Raw genomic sequence first — 23,228 nt, 5'->3', positions numbered from 1 at the left:
TCCAGTGGGTGACTTCCCTCTGGACCACACCCCTTCACAGTGAAGACCCGGGAAGGATGTTCAACTTGAGGTCGTCAGTGACGGCCCTGAATAGTGGGGCCAAACAAGCCCATGGTGGGGCCAGCAGCATGCAGGTGGCCAAGAGGATGGAGCCCTGCGTTCCACCCACACAGCACGAGGGCGAGATGGAGCACTGCCGTGGACGCAGAGGCCCTGGAGCAACACTGGTATATGCCAGGGGACTGTCACTGTGAAGAGGGCACATACAGATAGATAGGATGGCCTTAAGCTGAGCCAAGTCCTCTCACTAGGTTATTGGTCACATCCTTGGTCTGAAGGGAAAACAATGACAACTGTGACTCCAAATGGTTCTGCCCTCTTTGAAAGTACTTGTTAGAAGGTTGGAGCGTGTGGAAATGAAAGCAGGGTCCAGTTTAAACCCCTGGGCACAGCATGTGAGTAACCAGCCAGGACACACCACTGTGCATGTGGCCTTTTTGATGCAAACACCTGTGTGTCAAGGTGTTACTCAGTAGGTAGAAAAATACGGTGGTCTAGTAAAGAGCTCAGCTAGCATTAACACCAGGCCATTATTTTTGGTTACAGGAATTATTTTTAGCCCAGATCTAACTATTTTCATACTCTTGACTGAAACAGATTTGAAGAAGTGTGCACAGAATGTGTGCACGGAAACTGGCTTAAGGTCGTCACTCTGTACATCAACGTAACAGTGTCCACTGGCTCAGGTTTGCACTGCCTGGGCAGTCTGCATAAGGAGGCAGTGTGTGTACTGTCACAGTTGCAGGTCACTGACATTTGGGGTTTCCTAAAACTCAAATGAGGACTAGGCTCAAACACATGGCTTCTGCCTACTGCTGCATATGCCTGAAGAGCTAAAAATAAAGGTGAAAACAAAGGGCTGGGGTGCAACTCAGTGGTCAACACCCAGGGCCAGTTCCTGGACCTCCAAAAAACAGAGAGATTCATGAGACATATGACACTGTTGCTGTGACTGTGTTAAGGGGACAGTGGAATACAGAATCTTACTGTGTACGGTGACAGCGATGTGTTTTTATGAATTAACTCACAAGTAGAACAACCCAGGAAGGCTCTCTTTGGTCCCTGCAGTTGAGGCAAGGTGGAAATGGCGGTGATTTTCCCCATTTCTACACAGATTCCAATTAATGAACTCATCTAAAAATACACCTTAAAACAACCACGGGAACCAAGTGGGGCTCAGGTGTTAAGTGTTCCCTGTGACAGGGCTCAGGTCCCCTGCTCTTGGTATGTCGCTGTGGGTCATGTTACAAGAACAGGAGAGAGACAAATGCAAAGAGGGAGCCCTTGGTTGTGGCCAGTGCACACCGCCTGGCCTCTTAGATGGACCGGCAGTCAGGATGGCAGTGGGTCTCCACTGAGTGGCACAATTGACATAGGAGAGGGATTCCTATGGCAGAGGATGACAGGCTTTGGAACTGCCCTGGGGCTGCAATGACGGCCTGGGGCAGGAGCTGCCCTAGGACAGGCTGCAGCTTGCAGGCCCCTCCCTGATGGCCAGGACCAGCCCTTGTCCTCCCTCCTCCCAGGTAGAATGGAAGGGCCTGGGAGGGGTCTTTAGGTTTGAAGCAACAGAACTGGAGCTGGTGTCAGTGATGGAGACTGTGGAGTGGACCCACGGGCAGGGGGCCTTCTGACATCCAGAACCCGGGACCATAGAGTCCTGGGGAGCTTACAGGCCCCCTGCAGCCTGGATATTCTCAGGACGTCTCAGCCATCCCCCAGCTCCCGCTGCCCCGTTGCCATAAACGTGTTCAGCATGGCTGCTGCCTGGGTCTGCAAGCTAGGACCCAGTCACGCCTGTCACACTTTCACGGTGGCCTGGTTAAAGTTCCCTCCCCAATGCAGTCGGCTCCTCCCACTGACCTATACCCAAGGGACCCCTCAGCTGCTGACCAGCATGACACCCAGGCCTGTGGTGAGCTCCCCTCAGCACCTCCTTTAGGAGAGCCCCACAGGCTCTCTCACCCCCCCCCCCCGCCCCTTCGCCCACCTTCGCTATAGCTCCAGGCCTCCTACTGGCCCCAGCTGAGCCCAGGCCCTGTCCCCAAGGCCTTGTGCCTGCCTTGGGCTTCAGCTGGCCTGCCGAGGCTGTCCTAGAGGCTATCTTGGCTGAGGGCCACTCTGGAGAGAGACCCAGAGAGAAAGACACTGGGTAGGCGTGTGCTGCGCAGTGGCCTTCACCCAGAACGTGGCCGCTGAGCTGGGCAACTCAGGCACCAGGGCAGAACAAGACCCAAGGCTTCCTCTGCAGCACAGGTTACTTCCCCTCGCCCCTGGGCTACATCTGTGGTGAGGACTCTTGGGCTAGGATTGGCCTAGGTGTCCTCCTGTGGCAAAGCCATCCCTAGGGCTCTGACCACCACTCCTCCATGCCCACAGGCTCCACCTGCAAACACCCTCACAGAGAAGCCAGGATCCCAAACATGACCTGGGTCCACAGCAGACCTCTGCATCCAGGTCCAGGGAGGGGAGACAGGACTGGCCTGGCTGGTCAGTCGGCGTCTCCCACTCCCCACCACTCGTCACACACGTGGCTGCCGGGGCCCTCATGCCCTCCAGGCTGCCTGCTCTCTGCCGCCTGGAGGAGCGGCTCAGGAAGCGGGTCAGGAAGTACCCACTGGCTCCTGGCCTACCTCCAATAAGGCCAGCGTGTGGAGAGCAAGAGTCAGGCTGTGGTGCTGGCCTGGGCTTCTCCTGGGCCCATCACAGCACTGGGCACGGGGAAGGTGCTCAAGGACACCATTGCTGCGTCACGGAAAAGCGGCCTGGAATTCTAGAAGGATGGGAACTTGTAGTCCAGGGATGGACACAGACACGCCATCTACCCCAATGGTCAAGAAGGTGTCTTTCAAGCTCCTTTCTGCTTTCTTTGGGGTGAAGTTCTGGGGATCAACATGGGGGGCACTCCACCCCTGAGCTACACCGGTCCTGTTTATTTACTTATTTATCTTGACAGGATCTGGCTAGTTGCCCAGGCTGGCCTTGAGCGTGGGATCCTCCTGCCTCAGCCACCCCAGTGGCAGGAATGACGTGCACCGCTGTGCCCCGCTGACCTTTTCTCTTTCTGATCTTCCTAGACCAGGAAGATTATCTTTTGCCACTGCTGAGCTCTTTTATCTCCACCTGTTAAGTCATCACAGCCTGTAGATAAGGAAAGGAAGCAGACACAGGCTGTCTGCCCTCAGGCAACCAAACCCTGAGCCCCAGAGGCCAGACAGAAATTTAAGGAATTAATCCATGAATTAGGAAATGGGGAAGCTGCAGACTATCTCCAGAGTTCTGTGTGGGCTGCTTGCTCAGCACCTGGTGTGTGTGCAGAGGTTGCAGAACAAAGAATCCATGTTAACCAGAAGGGTCCAGGGGAGGAAGGCAGGTGGCAAAGGGGGATGGATAGAGCTGTGGAGGGGCATGGGGAATGGCAATCAGGAAGGGGCAGCAATGACCCCAGTCAAGGTGTGGGAAGTTCACGTAAGGCAGGGATAGTCACAGGAACAGTGAGAATAAGGTCCTCTAGGGTTCCATCATGAAGGGTCCCACACACCAAAGCAGAATTCTAGATCCTCATTAAGAGGACTGGGAAGAAGAGGGACAGTCCCAGGGCCTGCAATGGTTCTGCAAGGACAGCTGTGCTGAGTGGCCCTTGTCTCCTACAATAGGAAGGCCAGGGTTTAGGGGTGTTTCAGGACGAGGGACACTGCATTTGCTTCCTGGGGCTGCCATAACAAAGCACCACAAACTTGGTGGCATTTATTCTCACACTTCTTCAGGCTGGGAGTGTGAAATCAGGTGACAGCAGGCCGTGTTCCTCTGGCAGCTACGGAGCATGCCCTGGCCTGGGGCAGCTCCCTCCAATCTGGCCCAGGTGTCTCAGGTGTTCTCCTGCATGTCTCAGATTGTGCCCAAATTTCCTTCCTATGAGGACACCAGTCATTGGATCAGGAAAAACCCCAATCCAGTATGAACGCGCGCTAACTAGGTCCACACTTGCAAAGACTTTGTTTCCAAATAAGGGCACATTCTGAGACTAGGTGGACATGAACGGGGCACTCTCTAGCCAGGGCAAATGCTGGTGACTGTCGCCCCTCTGTCACCGGCTCCAGAACCAAGGGCAGGTGCCTGCCCTTGCACTCTGCTGCAACTTCCAACATGCCTTCCCCTGTATAATTTTGTGGCTCAAGTCCTGCCATTATTTCTGCCCTACTTTCTGCCAATTCAGCCTCTGTCCATTCCTTCTGCCAAGACCCTGGGTCAACTCTTGCTTCAAGTTTGACACAGACACACGGCTTTCCCACTCTCCTCCTCACTGTTGGCCTCTGCCTACACACAAGGCTCTGCTTTGACCGCAGGGGCTACCTTTCCTTCCAGCTCCCAGAAGACCCCACAGGAATTCCCAAGCCAGCCTGGTCTCTCAGACACACCCATCACATTCCCTGCATCTCCTCTCAAACCGCCTGGCTGGTGCCTCCCTCACTGGAGAACAGGACCCCAGCAGGTGGAAGAGCATGTACCCCCTTCCCACAGCAGGACCAGCAGTCTGGCCTGCAGTCCTCCTGCATTCCCAGGGCTCCTCCTCCTCACAGGGGCAACGGACTGGCAGCACCGCTCAGGCAAGGAGAACACAGGCTGCAGACAGGTTCACACTGGGGTCCTGGCTCTGAGATTAAGAGCTGGGCACATTCCTTACCTGTTCTAAATTCAGACTGCTCACCCACCCCGTGGGGCTGCTACCAGGGTCAAGTGAGACCGTGTGCACAGACGGCCCAGGGACTGCTCCGGGACAGTGCAGGTCCCTGTCCACAGAGTACACCTTGATTTCATTGTGGCAAATACACCAAAGTGTGCCTTTAGGTCAAGGGAATGAGGCACAGATACTGTGACACTGGCTGCTCCCTGCATGCTGCGGGGACCACTCAGGAGTGACAGGCATCAGCACAGGTGTAAAGCCCGGTGAGCATTTAGCCTTTTCCCTTTTGCCTTAGTGCAAATAGTCAATTTGATGGAAAGTTCTGGGAGAAGAGTTGATATCACAGCAAAGCAAACGGATTAAAGCAGAATATCAGAGACCCTTTCAAGAGTGTTCGGCCTCTCTGCCCCATCACCCCTCCTCCTTCCCCTCTCCTCTTGCAGCTCAGCTGGACCCCCCCCCCCATTTCTTGAGCTAAGCAATGTGATAAGTAGCACCCAACCCCCTTGTTCTGAGTAGGGAGACTGGGACCCAGACAGGACAAGTCACTCACGCAGGCCACAGGGCTCTTCAGTGGCAGAGCCTGTAGGTATTCTGACCATGGAAATAGACAGGGAAGTGTCCCCTAGTGAGCAAACTCCCGGGGGGTAATGGGCACCCTGATTCCCAGGATTGGAATGCCCAGCAATTCCCCGCTGAGGCTATTAGGATAACTGTGTGGATGCACTACCTGATTTACACAGTGACATCCTTTGAAGGAGAGGGGCTCTGTGTTTGCATCCACCTGGACCTTATCTCAGTTAGCCAGCACTCAGGGTTAGAGGAACACTGGCTGAAGTAGTCACTGGTGGGGGCACTATGTAACTTTTGGGGTTATTAAAGATGACAGCAGAGATGGGGAGGCACCCCTTTTGTGTGCCATCCTCCGACTGCACCTCCTTGTGTGTGTGTCTGTGCTTTGTGCCCCTCCTCTACAGGTGTCCCCGAACAGGTGTTCCATTACGAGAGCTAGGACTGCTTTCCTGCATAACCTCGTGGAGCCAGTGTGAGTGTTAGTCACTTAACAGCAGAACAGGGGTGGGAACACGGCCTCCGGGGCTGCTCTGGAGATGCCCGGTGAGTTCCCAGCCAGGGACAGAGAGACCAGCAGAAGGTAAGACAGTGACCTCACAGCCTGGGCCCCAGGGGCTGAGGGAGTGGGAGCAGGCACCAGGGAGCCAGCCCTCGCCTGCTGATGGTGCCCACCAGGAGCCGTCCTGCAGTGCCAGGTCTGCAGAGTCTTCAGGGGAAGCCAGAAATCTGGCCTAGGTGCACCTCTGCCCCTGAAATGCTGGGAACTGTTCAAATCTAAGCACTGCAAGCCAAATGGGCATCTTCGGGCTGGTTTCAGCCCAGGAGCCACCACACCGTGACCCTGGATCCCACGATACACCAGAGAGCAGGTCGAAAACTTCCAAGTAGAGCGCTGAGGTGGGGAGACCGGCCCACAGTGACGGGCACAGTTTCTGGTTCTCCTTCCGGGATCAGAGCTCCCACCCCAAGCGATGTCACCCAGCCACAAGGCTCCTTGCCTGGTGCTGGGAATGCAGAACCCCAGCTGATCTCACTCTGCTGCCAGCCCAGGGCATGGGCTCTGCAGCCTTGACATCCTCGCCCTGCAGGAAAACCACCTCGAAACTGGAGCCTGCTTAGACTGGACGAGTGCCTCCAGGCAGGGGCTGAGCCTGTGGCTCCCAAGGGCGCTGTGGGGCGGGGCTGGCCCAGGTTGGCCTCAGACTGTGAATCCAACCTCTCCTGAGACAAGTGGGCAGGTGGGCTGAACAGGCTGGGGGCACTTGCTGGCCAGGACAGGAAGCCTAGCCACAGTGCTCACCTGTTGCACAGGTGGACAGACAAGGGCATCCTCAACAGCTTCTTCAATTCACTTTCCTGACCCCATGTGGTTGGAAGCCAATCCCGCCCTCCTCAGCTTCTCTTTCTCCCTGGGGTGTGCACAGCGAGCCAGTACCAGTGTCTTCCATGTTCTCCTGACCCTGTAGCCCCTCCTCATAAACCTCAAAGACTGCAATGTCCTGAGACTCGGGGGAGTTGAGGAGGGTCTGCCTAGCTCAAAGCAGCTGGCTCTCTGGAGGTGTAGACACTGGGATGGTGTGAGCAATCTGGACTGGCCTGCCACTCCATGAGGCCCTCGACCGAAAGACGCCTGCAAAAGGCACAATACCCTCTTCCTGCCACTCTGTTTCATTCCGGAAAATGTAACTATTTTTCATAAACATGTGTTATTTATTTTAATGTGTAAAATAAATAGGTTTTTATTATTTTCAACTAATAAATACATATCTGAAATGTCTCCATCTTAGGTTTTGACGTGGTAAATACTGAAAAGGTATAAGCCCCATAAACAAAAGCTTTTGAAGGACATCTTGTTTTTAGGATGGTAAAGGGGTCCTGAGACCAACACGTCTGAAAGCCCAGGTTCAGGGAATAATCTCATCCTTGAGTGACAAGCGGCCGTGCTGGGGGACCCAGGTCAGCAGGAGGGGCGGGCTATACAGAAGAGGGAGCACACCAGGTAAGAACCAACAGGTGAGCTCGATGCTGAGCCTTCAACTCCTAGTGAGAGCCAAAGGTTTTTACAGTTGAAAATGGAAGCAATGTAAATAACTCAACATACTATATCAATGCCAGGATGCCGAGAAGCAAACCAGGTCCAAGGAGAGCCCCGGGAAAGTGAGGCTCCCGCTGAGGTGACGTGCTGAACTAGACTGCAGGCATGACTGCTGGGTGCAGAGACGCCATCGTGGCAAGGCTTTAGTTGGGAGAGGGGATCAACATGCTGGGTCCTGGGCCACCTTGGTGGACCTTGGTGTCCTCCTTCATAGGTGTGGAGCCTAGAAATGTGCGGTCCTAAGGAGCTCCCGGTTCACGAGGTGAGACTGCGGGTCCCCAGAACACAGGGTAATGCTGGCTCAGGACGTCCCTCTGTAAGGCTGGACCTGCGTCCCTTGAGGAGACACGTCAAAGTTCCAGCCCCAGCACTTGTGAACGTGACCTGAGTTGGGAACAGGGTCCCCATAGTTGTAATCAAGTGAAGAGGAAGTCGCTGGGTAGGCTGTAACCCAGTAGCCTGGTGTCCTTAGGAAAGGGGACAGGAGACTCAAGACCCAGGGAGAATGTGATGACAAAAGCAGCCCTCAGAGGGATGTGTCAGCAGGCCAGGGAGGCCAGGCTGCTGACAGCCCCAGAAGCAAAGCCAAAGTCCAGTACTCCCCAGAGCCCCGGAGAGCATAGCCCTGCGACACGCTCATGTCCAGCCTCCTCAAGAACTGGGAGGGAACACATTTCTGCCTTTTTAGGCCACCAGTTTGTGGCCTTTGTTACAGTAGCTCTAGGGGACTAATACTGACTCCAAAGATCTACATCATCAGTGAAGGGGGAAGACAGAAGAGCCCACAACCTGCCTGGAGGTCCAGGAAAGGAAGGTCCCACAATAGCAGAGAGAAAACTTCCCGAGAATCTGTACCCAGCAGTCTCCCTCATGTACGTTAGCAGCCCCAATTTACATGCCCAAGTTTTTTTAAAAAACTTTAAAAAAATATTATTTTTCAGGAATTTGCTTTCCAGTGGTCCAATATGGGAAGTGTTCCTGGACACTCAGCGGAAGCCAAAGCGAAACTCCTCTGAAGAACTGGCCTCTATCCCAGGCCTCCAAGGACTCCCAGGGATGAAGTCCTGAGGAACATCAGCTCACAGGGGAAAGGATGTACAGAACTCACAGCCTACCTTGATTCTGAGGGGCTGGGGGCAGCTCGGTGGCAGAGCACCTGCCTGGCATGCATGGCCGGGTTCCATTTCCAGCAGCACACCTCCCACACACATGCACACACACATACGTGCACACACATGCACACACGCTCATACACACATGCACATACACGTTGCACACACACATGCATGCACATGCACACACATGCATACACGCTCATTCACACACACGCACACACACACATGCACACAGGTACATGCATACACAGCTCAAGCAATAAATGTGGTGGCCTCACCCATAATCCTAGCAGCTCGGGAGGCTGAGGTAGGAGGATCACACGTTCAAAGCCAGCCTCAGCAAAAGTAAGGCGCATGCACACACACACACATACACACATACATTGCACACACATGCATACATGCTCATATACACATGCACACATGCGTGCACGCGCACACACACACATAGCCAACAGAAGCAGAGATGGGATGGCTGAACTGCCCTTCAAAGACAATTTGGGATGCCAGAACAATGAGACCCCCAAACCCAACATAAACATGTCAAATATGTTTAGAGGAATGAAAGTAAATTTAAGATATATAAAAAGAACAGGCAGTAATTGATGCAGTCACGCTGTCTGGAACTGAACTAAACAGGATTTCTAAAATACGACAATTGAGATTTCAACACAGATGGATGTGTTCAGCAGCTGATTGGCCATGGCTGAGGACATGCAAGGTCCATAGCAGAGAAAGACGTCAGGCAGAGCCCCAGGAATGGGTCTGACACATGCCCACCGCGAGCACGGAAGGAGGAGCAGCCAGAGACACAGCTTTGTCAGCTGTCAGCAAATTTGAAAAATGTACTCAGATTAAGTCCTAAAACAATGTTGATCCAAGAAGAAAGAGGAAATCTATAGCCATTAAGGAAACTGAATTCGTAGTTTAAAATCTTCCCATAGAGGGGCTGGGAATGTGGCTCAGGCGGTAGCGCACTCGTCTGGCATGCGTGTGGCCTGGGTTCGATCCCCAGCACCACATACCAACAAAGATGTTGTGTCCGCGGAGAACTAAAAAATAAAATATTAAAAATTCTCTCTCTCTCTCTGTCCTCTCTCACTCTCTTTAAAAAAAAAATCTTCCCATAGAAAAAGAAATCATAAATGGTTATAAAATAAATAAATTCATTACAAATTGGACAATTGGTTTTTCACATGAAAAAAAGAACAAAAATTGGGGGCTTCTGCTTCACATCATTTATGAAAACCAACTCAAGATGGCCCTGATGATCCAACTAGCCAGTTCTATTAGAGAAAGCAACCCAAACTCCACAAACTATCCAGAGTCTATCCAGGAGGGCTGGGTGGAATAACGGTAAGATTATTTGCACAGTTTGCCTCTTGACAGGCCGACAGCGATCTCATGAGGAGCACCCGACACAACACCATTTCTTATAAAAGTTTTCTTAGCAAACTGGCTCTCAAGTAATGACGCTCACCCCAGCAGTCACCCCAGCCCTTCTGGGGCTCTGGGTTCGACACCTGCAGTCACCAGGTACTGGGGACCAAGGGCAGGGCAGCTGGTGTAACTGCAAAGACACACCCTAGAGGGTGTGACCAAGGAGAATCCAGGAGAACCCAAGGCCTGGGAGGCCACTTCACCAATAGGCAGCTGCACATGGAAGTTTTATTAAGATCCAAAATACAGGGCTGGGGATGTGACTCAAACAGTAGCGCGCTCGCCTGGCATGCATGCGGCCCGGGTTCGATCCTCAGCACCACATACCAACAAAGATGTTGTGTCCGCCAAGAACTAAAAATTAATAAATATTTAAAAATTCTCTCCCTCTCTCTCTCTCCTCTCTCACTCTCTCTTTAAAAAAAAAAAAAAAAAAAAAGATCCAAAATACAAGCCATAAATGTGGTGGCCTCACCCATAATCCCAGCAGCTCAGGAGCCTGAGGCAGGAGGATCACGTGTTCAAAGCTAGCCTCAGAAAAGTAAGGTGCCAAGCAACTCAGTGAGACCCTGTCTCTAAATAAAATACAAAATAGGGCTGGGGTGTGGCTCAGTGGTCAAGTGCCCCTGAGTTCAATCCCCAGTAACACCCCCCAAAAAAAGATGCTAAATATGATGGCACTGACAGACATCACACACTTGAAAATAAATCTAAAGAATGGCCTGGCTGATGTTTACAGCAACAATTACAAAATTTTATTGCAGGTCGACAGAGAAGACTTACATAAATGGATGCTACACTGTGGACTGGCATGCCCCTGTCTGTCAGTTCCCTGTCGCTCTGTTCCTTCCATGCTGTTCCAATCAAATACCAACAGGTTTGGGAAGCTGTATGTGTGTTGAATGAAGCACATAATTCAACACTAACTCTCAATAAGCCAGAGGCCCCTCCAGAGCACTGGTGATCAGGACAGGTGCTGGTGCGGGCCAGGCAGGTGGCCCTGTGTACAGCATGAAGAGAAGGAACAGACCCAGGACCACACAACTCAAGATGCAAGGGCGGGGCCTGCCATGCAGATGAACCTGCTGATGGATAAATGGTCTCATATGGAAAAGAAAGAATTTTGGCTGCAGTTTCACGTCATTTATAGATATCAATTCCAGATGGGCCAGGAAAACTGCAAAACCATTAGGAGTAACACAGAAGAACATCCTCACAATTCCAGGGAGGGAAGGCTTCCCGGGCTACATAGTCAGTCGCGGGAAGATGCAGATGCCCCATGCCTCGGCCATTCCAACCCCGAGGCACCTGTGCAGCCCGGAATACATGTGAGAGTTCACTGCACCACTCTTTCCAAGAGCAAAGGAGGAAAGGAAAATCTAGAAACTACCCAAATGTTGGTCAAGAATTCAATGGAGCCGGGTGTGGTGGGGCATGCCTGTAATCTCAGCAGCTCAGGAGGCTGAGGCAGGAGGATCCCAAGTTCAAAGTCAGCCTCAACAACTTGGCAAGGGCCTAAGCAGTTCAGCAAAGCCCTGTCTAAATAAAATAGAGCTGGAGATGTGACTCCGTGGTTAAGCACCCTGGGTTCAATCCCCAGTACCAAAAGAGCTCAAGGATAAGTAAGTGCATACATTCTTACAATGAAGATTACGTACCTATGTTCGTATTTTGGGTACATATGGTAAAAAGAGCCCTGGCCAGGCAGGAGGTACCCTTGAGATCAGGTCCCATGTCCAGAAACTGGCTCTTCAGAGGCGGACCATAACTCATTCATCTTTATATCCCTGGTGCCCAGAGTAGTGCCTGGCACATAGCAAATGGTCAATAAAAGAGCAAATCAATGAGTCCATCAACCCAGCAATGAGCGAATCAATCAATCATTACTCCTGGGCAGGAGTGGAGTCCTAACCAGCAAGACTGAAGATCTTCCCTGTAACTCTTCTCTCTCCCTGCACCACTACCTACCACTACAAAAGAAGTATTCATAACAGTCTGCAGGTCGGAAGGTCTTGCCTTATGAGGCAGCCCAGGGCATGGTTAGTGCTCATCAATGGGAACTTTTCTTTCTGTCAAGCCTTCTAGTGCCCCCTGGCCCACATCCTGACCACAAAGCACAGCTCGCCTTTTCCCACATTAAAATATTTTCAGAAAGTGGAGTCCTGGCCCCCAACTGGGACTAGCTGCTCAGGCTGCCAACCTGGAAAGTCATTAGGAGGTCACTGGGCAAAAGGATATGACATACACACACCTGGCTGCCAAGTCCTTCATCACTGTAACCTGTCCTCCAGGTTTCTAACTTCAGTGATTCCTCTCTGTATCCTGGAAACCACCCATCATTACTTAAAAGTTCAGCTAAGGGGGCTGGGGATGTGGCTCAAGCGGTAGCGCGCTCGCCTGGCGTGCGTGCGGCTCGGGTTCGATCCTCAGCACCACATACCAACAAAGATGTTGTGTCCGCCGAGAACTAACAAATAAATATTAAAAAAATTCTCTCTCTCTCTCTCCTCCCTTCTCACTCTCTCTTAAAAAAAAAAAAAAAAAAAAAAGTTCAGCTAAGCTTGTCAGAAGGCTGCTGTGATATTTCATCCAAGTTTTTTACAAGTTTTAACTTCAGCTTTAGGGAGGGTTTGCAGACTATTTATTTTTACATATTTCCAGGAACAGAAATCAAATATTTCATTTTACAGATGAGAAAACCAAGGTGTAGAGGGATTAAGTTCCTGACACCATCACAGATCAAGTTTCTATAAACTGTGTGTTGAAAATGATCTTCTCATCTCAAAGAAAATATTGAACCATTCTTCATAGGCATAAATGCAGATGCCCCATGCCTTGGCCATTCCAATCCCAAGGCACCTGTGCAGCCGGGAACACGTTTGAGAGCTCACTGCTGCAGCCCGGAACACGTGTGAGAGCTCACTACACCACTCTTTCCAAGAGCAAAGGGGGAAAGAAAAATGCAGAAACTACCCAAATGTCCTACTGTGTGCTCAGGACTGCTCCAGACCTGGAAAACAGCTGTGAACAAGATGAGTGTGGACAGTGATGGAGACCAAGACTGGGAGAGAGGGACGTGAACAAGAAAACGAATCAAAAGCACAGTTCCAGGAACCCCAGGGGAGGGGGTGACAGGAAGGGGGTTCTGAGAAGGTGGTCATGGTAGAGCCCTTTGTGGGAGGGGACGTGAGCAGAGCCCTAACTGAACAGGGGAGGGCATGGCAGCCCAGGGCAGAGCTGGGGGCAAAGGGAGAAACAAGGACAAAGCCTGCTGGGTGGACATGGTTCCTTCCCAGAAGAGCAGCCCAAGGTGAGGTCAGAGTGGGCAGGAGCCTGTCCTGTTGAGAATGGTAAGGAATCCGAGCTGGGTTCTCCATGGGGTGAGAATTTATGGACAGCTATTCAACAGCAAGGGAAAGAAGTGACCAATCTTACATTTTGTATTAGTCTGTTTCAATTACTATAATAAAATACCAGAGGCAGGCTCACTTTATTTATTTATTTATTTATTTAAAGAGAGAGTGAGAGAGGAGAGAGAGATAGAGAGAATTTTTAATATTTACTTTTTAGTTCTCGGCGGACACAACATCTTTGTTGGTATGTGGTGCTGAGGATCGAACCCGGGCCGCACGCATGCCAGGCGAGCGCGCTACCGCTTGAGCCACATCCCCAGCCCTGCAGGCTCACTTTAAATGGAAAAGAGTTTACTGAGCTCAGTGTTTGGAGGCTGAAAGTCCAAAAAGCATTGCAAAGGTTTTTGATGAGGGCCCCTTGGCTGTGTGACTTCCTGGTGAATGGAAATGGGGTGAGACATGGGGAGGAAGAAATCACGTGTTAGGGAAGCCAGAGAGGACAGGTCATGCCCCAACTGGGCTGAAGGACCTCCCCAAAGGCCCATCTCCAATGCCACTCACGGAGGACCAAGCTTCTCACACGTGAACCTTGGCACAAACAGAAGCCTTATCCAAATAGCACATCTCAGGTGAATCACTGGAGGGGCAAGAACACAAGTGGAGACAGCAGCAGGGCTCTGGAGGGTCCAGGTGAGCAGTCCGGGGCTGGAGTGGGGTGGCAGCCGTGGAGGTGTGAGCCACGGTTGACGGGGGCCTTGTGAAGGTGGAGCTGAGACTTCTCAACAGGCCTTCGCAGCACACAGGCTTGGGCGGAAGTGCCCACAGGCAACCAGGATCCCCAACTGCTCAGGAGGAAGACCCATAGGCCAGGGGTTCTGAGCTGCAGGCGCTCATGGAAAGTCCTCACAGGTTCCAGAACCCAACCGGGACTCCAGGAGACTCCAGAACACCCCCCCACCGCCCCCCCCCACCAGCCCTCCCTCTCTCCAGGAGGGCTGCAGCCCACTGTCCTCAGCAGCCTGACCCGCCAGCCCCACCCTAGGCTCACTGGGCAGCCCCATGCCAGCCCCAAGCCTAGAGGTGACAGATTTTACTGGTGGCCATTAGGCAGCCGCCTAAACAAGGCACCTGGCTGATCTCAGACCTCCCAGAGCAGGTCAGGACCCCTTGGGGCCAGCACACAGCCACGGCCTGGCACGCAGAGGTGGCCTGGGGCAAATCCAGCTCTGCAGTCAATGAGGGCACCCTCATGTGGGTGGGTGACAGGTACCCAACCCCAACACAACCTCACCTGGAACTCCAGGTGACCACACCCTGTGTCCAGACCACGCCTTGAATAGGGAGTCTATAACTCACTCATGAGCCATAGGCATGTGTTAGGCACCTACTGCATGCAAAGAGAGAAGAGGGAGAGGAAGAAAAATGGCCCATAAGGGGAGACAGTGCACAGACCACCATATCACAAGGTGCAAAGTGCCAAAGCCCCTCTGGGGACCCAGAAGACAGGACTCTTCCTCCAGTTAGGAGAGCAAGTGGGGCCTCATGGAGAAAGGCAGCCTGGGACACGAGAAGGCACGCAGTGGTGGTTGGGGGCCAGCGCTTATATTCCCTGATCTTTCTTCGAAATCAAGGCCCAGCCACAGACTGGGATCCGCCATAGAGTAAATCACACTGTGGAATTTCCAAAATACATCCTACTGTCATGTAGCTAAAAAGAATAAGAAAACCATGAAGACCACCAAGGCTTCCTTCTCCTGTTTTGACCTTCAAAACAGAACAAAGAAAAGTAAATAAAAGGGAGGGAGCCAGAGATTTCCAAGGTAAAGGTAAAGGCAGTGCCAGGGCCCCAGAGCAGGGCAGACAGCCCGTTGGTGCCAAGGACAGGTCCAAGTGTGCAGAGCTGGTGGGGTCCTTCACTGCTCACCTCCGGAGGTTCCCGGCTGTTCATGGACACCTGGGTGACCACACAACCCTCCACTGCTCAAGTTCAGGCGCGGCCAGAGCAGAGGTGACAGGCTTCCACTTCCCAGTGGAGGTAGTTAAGAGTCCACAGTCCATCCTGTGTCCAATGTGGCAGTAACACCCAAGAGAATGCGATGGCATCACCTGGGTCTCGAGGACACAGGCAGAGCTTTGGCCAGCCCACGTTGAACAGAGAGCACAGGGCACAGAAGGGACCTATGTATCTCGAGCCACACAGGTGAGAGTCACAGCACAACCCAGCCCACTCCATCCCAGCCCTAGGGACAAACATTGAGCCACGCAAGGTCAGGAACGGGACCTGGGGAACCAGCGGACACGTCCCTTCCTCCCTTGGGCATGTCCCTCTGCCCACCTCTGCTTTCCCGCCCTTTCCACTCAGGCCCACCCGCCTGCCCCAGGGGCTGGGGTTCAGCAGGTGCCAGTACCCACGGCCACATCTTTCCAACTCCGTGCCCTGTAGGTGCAGCTCTTCTCCCAGCTCCAAATCAAGAAGCCCTGAGAAACTCTGCTGGCTCAGTCCAGTCACATGCCTACCTCTGGACCAATGCCGTATCCAGGGAAGTGCACTCCTGGGCCTGAGCCCCTGCCTTCCCCTCCCACTGAGCAGGAGTGGACGGTGTGTGACCAGAGAGAACAGGATTGCTCTGCAGCCTGAAGTACTATTCACAGTCCCCAACGATGAGCCAGAAAGAGCACAACTGCAAACATGCACGGGGAAGTGCCACCAACCAAAACCCGGCTGTCAGTGTCAAGAGAGCAAAGGAGAGGGGACTCGGTTGTACCATGATCCTAAAGAGGAAGGAGGTGGCATGGAGAGCACCAGCTAGACAGCTCCCTGTGCTGGCTGCAACATCTGGGACCCAAGGAGCCAGGTGTCTGAAGGTGTGGCCGGAGCAGGGTGGGAAGGGATGGGAATGGGGCAGTGGGTGCTCTGTTATCAGTCGGGTACCTCTCACAGTGGGCACACTTCTCCTGATTGGGAATGGGCTAGGCCTGGGAGAGCCCACCCTGGACCAGCATGAAGGAAGAAAGCCCTGCAGGATCTGGGACTCCTTCCCCACTGAACCCAGCCCAGCCTTGTGCTCCTCCCAGGCAGCTCACGCTGCAGCTAGAGATGGCAGCTAGAGATGAAACGGGTGTGCTAGCCCTGCCCTGAGCACCAGTGCCACGCCTGAAGGGCTGCCCTGATTGCCCATCGAGGCTCCTCCCAACCCCTCCACCATGCACCAAACATTCTGTCCTTTAACAACATTCCCTTTTTCTAAGGAATCACTAAAACTCCCCAAAGGGTCAACAATGTAATTCTGTGTGAAGACAGACAAGATCTGAAGGTTCGAAACAAATGATTTGTATATAATTATCCATCCACCAATCCCTCAGGCCTTCGAAAGCCCAGAAGTAGAGGGAGCATCCTCAGAGACAAAGGGCAGGCACTTGCAGCTCTTGTTGGTAGCTGGTGACCAGGGCACATGTAAGGCTCGTCCTCGTCCTCGGCAATGAACTTCCACCCCTAATAATACACCTGCAAGGAAGATGTCCTTTTCAAAAGGAAGGAGGGAGGACCGGTAACCAGCAGGTGAGGCCCCTTGTCAGCTAGCCTCCCATACAGTGGGGACAAGCCTCAGCAGCCACTTCCCAGCAGGCGGGCAACGATGAGGCAGCTGAACCGCAGTGAAGCCCAAGCTGGTGTCTGTCACTTCCTTGAGGACACCTCCTGCTTAGGAATAGATGTGGTGCAGCCAGGCCAGGTGGGGGAAGGGGCCTAGAAGAGCAGGGACCCTAGAGCCAGGAGGACTCCTGGGACCTGGTCCCCAGGTGGGCAGGTGGTGCCCTTAGACTCCCACCTGGAACCAGCGGGAGGCCCAGAGCCCCTTGCGCTCCCTCCCGAGCTTTTCCTCTGACCCGAGCTTTTCCTCTGACCCAGCTCCCGCGGGGGGGGGGGGGGGGGCAAGCCTATGTTTAAGGGTTTGTGTTTTTCTGCTTGCTTTGCCGTGATAGGGAGTCTTGAGGACAACCCACATTCCTTCCTCTCCTGCAGGTTCACATCTGACCCAGGAGGAGCCCCCCACAGTGCTCTCCTGGGCATGGCCAGATAATCAGCCATTAAGCTAAGCTTCTGTCTTGAGCACCACCCCATGCTTTCCTAAATCTAGAAAGATGTTCAGGGTGGAAGGAATTTTTTTCCTGCCCAGCCTTGGGTCATTCAGAAACCCTTATTGAGGTAAGCCTGTTTCCCTGCACAGTGAGTGGGGTTTGGGCTGGGAAGCTCTGTTCAGCCAACCACCTGGACCTTGGCCAAAACTGGGTCCAGAGACAATGAAGTAACATTTGATTATTGGAGTAAATGCTACAAAAGGGCACATTCTCCCAAGTCACAGAACGTCTATGTCCCCCTCCCTCGAGGTACATGTGAACATATCCTCCCCAGGGTGAAACATATGCAGCTTAGGCCTTGAGCTGTTTGTAAAGAAAACAAAGTATTTTATACAAGGCGAGCAGCAAGCCCGGAGCCTCCTGTCTGAGCAGACGTCCCACCGTCTGTCTGCAGGGCCCACCTTAAGAGTTCTTTATTAATTCTTCCCAGGTATGCCAAGGAGGATAGTAACTGGCAAGAAAGGAGTATCTCAAACTGATGCCCACTCAGTGAACTGTGCCCAGTGGGCACAGGCCTGTCATGATGCCCACCCAGGGACTCCATTCCCAGGGAACAGCACCAAACGGTGTCCCTCCTTATACTGAGGGCCTCTGATCTCTTCAAAGCAACCACCTTTGCTGGGTGGCATAGGTGCCTTAAAAAGAGCCCTTGGAGGGGCAAGGGGTTGGAGAGGGAGACAAGCCACCACCGCTGCCCTTGGACACTCAGGCAGCTGTCCCCAGGGGCCATCTGCTCCTCTCTAGGCCCCTGGAGGGGGTGCCTGGGACCACAAAGACAGGAAGGCACTCCCTCTCCATCCTCAGAACACAGCGATAGGTCTTCCTTTAATGTTCTTTGATGTGACAAAGGCTGACACAACCTTGAAAAGACTGCTCACAGGAAATGGGACTAGAGACAGAACCGTAGGCTGCTCTTCCAGGGAGCTCAGGAGCTGGACAGAGCTCAGTTCAGCATGACCCCCGGGTGCCCAAGGTGGAAGGGGTTTGAAATAAAAAGTCCAGAGTTTCTTTCCTCTCCACCAGCTCAGCTCTGTCTCTGGGCAAGGGACATTCCTTCCCTCCGCAGTTGGACAGAGAAGTGGGGCAGACTAGACCAGTGGTTTTTATTAGCAGTTAAACCCAGATATTTTCCTCATCATAGTTAACCTAAAACCCCAACATATAAAGTGAGCCAAAGGAGAGCTGCTCATGCCAAACTGGGGCTTGGAGCCAGAGCCCACCTACTCAGGCTACTGGCCCTTAGGGAATCCAGCTCGAAAAAGCCCCTCCAGAGCTCTTCCATGCTCTTGCGGTGTACCTAGGAGGACAAGAGGAGTCACCATTGACTGGGACTCTCCAGGTGCTGAGGAGTTCACCCATTGTGTGTCACTGAAATCAATGCAACAGCAACATGGGGCTAATTAGCTTGTGAACTAAGCTCTGTGGTGATCTGGGCTAGGACCTGGGACCACTGGCAAGAGGTAGAAGTAGGATTTGAACCATGGGTTTTCTGAGTCCAAACATAATATCCCTCCCCCTTCCTAAGATGCTCCCCTAGATGTGTCGTCCTGGGCCATCAACCATTCCCTTGAATCATAAATGTCAATACAAGGGCATATATGCATAAGAATAGGCCCCTCAGGGCTGGGCTGTGGCTCAGCAGCAGAGCACTGGCCTAGGCATTCGAGGCTCTGGGTTCCATCCTCAGCACCATATAATATAAATAAATAAAATAAAGGTATTGTGTCTAACCACAACAACAACAAAAAAATTAAAAAAGAATAGGCCCCTCAAAATCATTGTTAGTTATCTCTGTGTAGTGCTACTGTGCATGATTTCCAGTCTGCTCATGCACATTTTCTAGTTATCCTATAATGAGCAGGTATTACTTATATAAAACAGGTGTTATTGCTTGTTAAAAGTGGAGCTAATAATTCATACTTCACGCTGGGCTTAAATAGTGAATCGGGGACTGGGGGACAGATGATACCCATCTTGACCTTTTGGAGTCCAGTGGGACCAACAGCCCAAATCCCGCCAACCCTCCCCTGACCTGAGGGGGTGGCAATTCTCAGGGTCATTTAAATTCTCTGAAGTCTGGTTCTGCAGAGTGTGGTTGTTTGGGAAAAGAATGGTCACAGAGACCCCTCCCACATCCGGCTCTGCTTTTTACTCTGCAAGGCTGCCCCCTTCTTTGGGAGGTGGTGCTGATAAAACTGAAGATGGTCTCCTGTCCCCATTCAGCTCTCATGCCAGCCCAGTGGACCTGTAGAGAGCATCAGTCAGGCCTACTAATCTCTGCTGCCCCACCCTGAGGGCCCTGCAGCAGCCACTGATAAATGTAGAGATCACCGTCCACCCTGAAGGCAAGAAGGGCCTTGGCCAGGCTTGAGGTGTGGCAAGGGCTGCCAGGCTTTCCTGTGTCATTCATGGGCTCTGCCTGCAGGAATCCTCTAAATATTCAGCAAGCCCTCTCAAGGTACAGCTCAAGCCAAAAGACAGTTGGCGGCAGCTGTGAAGGGGCCTTGAGGGACTGACTAGGGGGGGCAAGAGGCAAGGCACTGGCTTTGGAAGAGAGCCGGGAGGTGCCGAGACAATGCTGGGAAGGACCTGAGAGCACTGCCCCGCTGCTGCTCTGGAATCAGTGAAGGAGGGGACGAGACCATGTGTCAAACGCGGGCAGTGATGAGGCACAATCCTCTAGACCCCTCTTTTTCAGACAAAGAAAAGCCGAGGCCCATGCCCCTCAGCCACCCCAGGCCCATGCCAGCCCTGGCTGCTCTGAGCAGGTGGCACATCTGTCCTGCCCCGGGTGGGGAAGGTTAGGATAAAAACGTCCCCCACGCCCATCCCCAAGGACTTCACCGGCCTCACCCCAGATGACTCTGCTCTCCTGCGCCTGGAGGTGTCAGTGCTACCGCCCTGGGGGCCGTCTGTCACCTGGAGACTCCCTGAGCATTCCTGAAGACGCCTGGCCCATCTCCCACCCCCTGCAACAGAAATCAGACCTGGGGGACGCAGGTGTCTACCCCAAGATTCACAGCCATCCTGCCTTGCCGCTGTCGATCTGAGAAACCTAAAAAGGAGTATTTTCCGACCTCCGGTGGCCCCGCCTCCGTCTCCCCACCATCCGCGCGTTGACCCTCCTGGCAGCGCCCCTCGCGCGTCTGGGCTCTGTCTGTCGCCTCCACCCGACAAAAGCGTGGCGCCGGGGCAGGTGCCCAGCGACCCCGGCATCTCCCCAACAGACGCGTGTGTCACCGCGGCGCGCCCCTCGGGGCCTCTGCCAGTCTGTCCACCGGGAACAAAGCGTCTGGGGCGCGGCGAGGCGCAGCCCCGCAGCCCCCGCCTCGGCCGCGGGCGACTCTGCACGCGGGTCCCGCGGCGCCCCGGGCAGCTACTGTACCTGCTAAATTTAGCGGCGCCGGGTATTAATAGCCTGGCGCCCCAGCCCGCGCAGCAGGGGCGCGCGGCCGGGGCTGGACTGGAGGGGGCACGGAGGGGAGGGGGCGAAAGTCACTTACACCACCAGCCGGGAGATGATCCATGACACCATGGCGGGCGGCGGCGCGGCCCGGTGGCAGCGCGGCTCGGTGCGGGCGGTGCGGCGCTCGGCACGTCAGTGCGCGCACGGCCGCCGCCGCCAGACTGAGCGCGCTCTGCCCGCCCGGCTCTCGCGCAGTCGGCGCAGCCGCGGCACGTCCGGGCGGCGGCCCCAGCCCCCGGCTCCGCGCCCGCAGCGATTGGGCGGCGCGCGGTCAGGCTGCTGGCGGGACCGCCCCGCCCGCTGGCCCCAGCCCCCGCCGAGTTCGGGCGGGTCTGCGCCCTGGGCACCCTGCGGGAGACTGGGAGCCGCCCACCCTGGTGTCACTGGGGAAACCCAGGTCCGCACGGGGTCTTTGGGAGTCCATCTGCACCTGTCTGGGTGAGATGCTGTCACCGCTCACTCAGATAATGCGCTAGTCTCCTGAGGGATTGGCCTGTACCCAGACCTGACCTCTTCGTTCTGTCCCCCATAGGCCATTACTGTGTAAGAAACAACCCTAGGTTTGTGTCTCCCTAGACGATTCCTGAATCCCACTCAATCCCGTCCCTGCCTGCAACCGGATCGCCACCATAGGTTCCCAAATTGCCCCTAGCTCTGTTGCCGCAGGTGCTTCGGATTTTCCTATGAGCTGTCTCCTCCGGCCACCATGCTCTCGGGGCCTCACTGCTGGCCTTAGTTTCTTCAAGCCTCTGCTGAAGGGCTGGGAGAGCTGGAAGCCGCTGCCCCTGTCGGGAGCCCGGAGGAGCCACACTGGCTCCGACGTAAACATTTTAATGTACTTTAAGAACATTGCTTTAAATAGTATTTGTCTTGACCACAGAATTTCATGGTGCCCCTAGATTTTGCACTCCAGTCGGGAGCCCGGTTTTGCTCAACCCTGTGGTGGACCTGGATGGCCCTCTGGTACACAGGAGAGCTATGTCTTCGTCCTCAGCTTTGCCAGCTTCCCACTCTGCAGCAGCCCGGGTCCTCTGTGGTGCTGTCTCTGAGCCTGTTCTCTTGCTGATGCTCACAGCCTGTAGCATTCCGCAGCAGAGGAGAGACCCAGTGTGAGCCTTCTCTAAGGAATTCGCCCAGGAGGGCTTTGGGGAAGAGGCAAAGTGAACTCAGACCTTGGCAGGAAAGAGCCAGACAGATAGAGGCTGTATAGAGGTGCAGGTGTATATACGAACATGCTGGAGAAAGGCAGGAGACAGACTGGTGCACCTTGGTGTCTTCTGTGGTCAGGCGTCTCCAGGGAACACACAACCACCTGAGATGTGAGGTTTGTAAATGCTGTTTGACTCAGTTTCAAGGTCCTGGCTGGAGACTAGTCAGTTCCCTTCTTATCACATTCTCACGCTCCAGGCCACTATGCGGCCACTCTAGACACCCCAGGGTCAAGGACCAGACACTGGAGACAGCTCTGGCCAGAGCTCACTGGAACCATCAGTCAGCCCTTCCTGAGCCTGGTATTCCTCCTGCGACTTTTCTGCCCTCCTAAACCACAGGGTGGTGTTTGCTGACAGGTCCTCCCTTCCTCTGACTGTTACCCTGCTTGAGCCCTGATCCCCGAGGGAACTGGGAGAACAGAAGTGTGGAACTCCAGTTTCCCTCTCCTGGTCTGCCTCTGGCCTCACCATACCTCACTCAAGGGGAAAGAGTTAAACAAGTCTCTGCAGAGGAAGGTTTGAAACACTCACTAGGCAGATGGAATGCCAAAACCAGACCAGGAGAGCAGGCACCAAGGTGGCCTCCTGAGACGTCCTTCCTGGGCCCTCCACACACCCTGGAGAGGTTGGAAGATGGGTTATGGGCATTATCAGAAGAGGATGGAACCCACACTGCCTCCTTCCCAGAGCACGGTCCACACTTCAGGTGGAATTCTCAGGTTCAACTGTTGTGAAGAACAGGAGTTTCAGTTACCAAAATAAAACTCTTCATGGGGTTCAAATGTGTGTAGTCTAGAAGAATAGACCAGCCCCAGCTCTCTCCTGAGAGGTGGGAGAGGGCTCCTCCCGGCCCAGGGCTGTCGGGCAGAGGAGGGGAGGCAGAGGAGAGCTGTGCAACCCTCTATCTGTCTCAGTGCAACTGTTGCACAAGGCATCTCTGCACACTGGGCCCTCTGTGTTGTCCTTGACCCTGGAAAACGTGGGCTGGGAATGAACTCAGCCTTCTGGACCATGGGGTTCCTACAGCCCGTCTCCTGCTGAGATCCTTTTTGTATGAACCTGCGTCTTCTTTCTTTCTGCCACACCCCCCCCCT

At 53.8% G+C, this 23,228-nt stretch overlaps 1 protein-coding gene across 1 annotated transcript in view; it reads right to left on the bottom strand.

The window, feature by feature from the left end:
• Positions 1–21,118, bottom strand: part of Reep1 (receptor accessory protein 1) — an 81,897-nt gene extending 60,779 nt beyond the window's left edge. Inside the window, exon 1 of the mRNA XM_078027936.1 lies at positions 20,961–21,118. Coding sequence (XP_077884062.1) covers positions 20,961–20,992 — 32 coding nt within the window. The 5' untranslated portion in view covers positions 20,993–21,118. The remainder of the gene's footprint in view (positions 1–20,960) is intronic.
• Positions 21,119–23,228: the final 2,110 nt, after the last annotated feature.

The sequence above is a fragment of the Ictidomys tridecemlineatus genome, chromosome 12, assembly GCF_052094955.1.
Source record: "Ictidomys tridecemlineatus isolate mIctTri1 chromosome 12, mIctTri1.hap1, whole genome shotgun sequence".
Classification (NCBI taxonomy): domain Eukaryota; kingdom Metazoa; phylum Chordata; class Mammalia; order Rodentia; family Sciuridae; genus Ictidomys; species Ictidomys tridecemlineatus.
The sequence above is the reverse complement of the archived record's forward strand: the minus strand, read 5'-3'. Positions and strand labels throughout refer to the sequence as shown.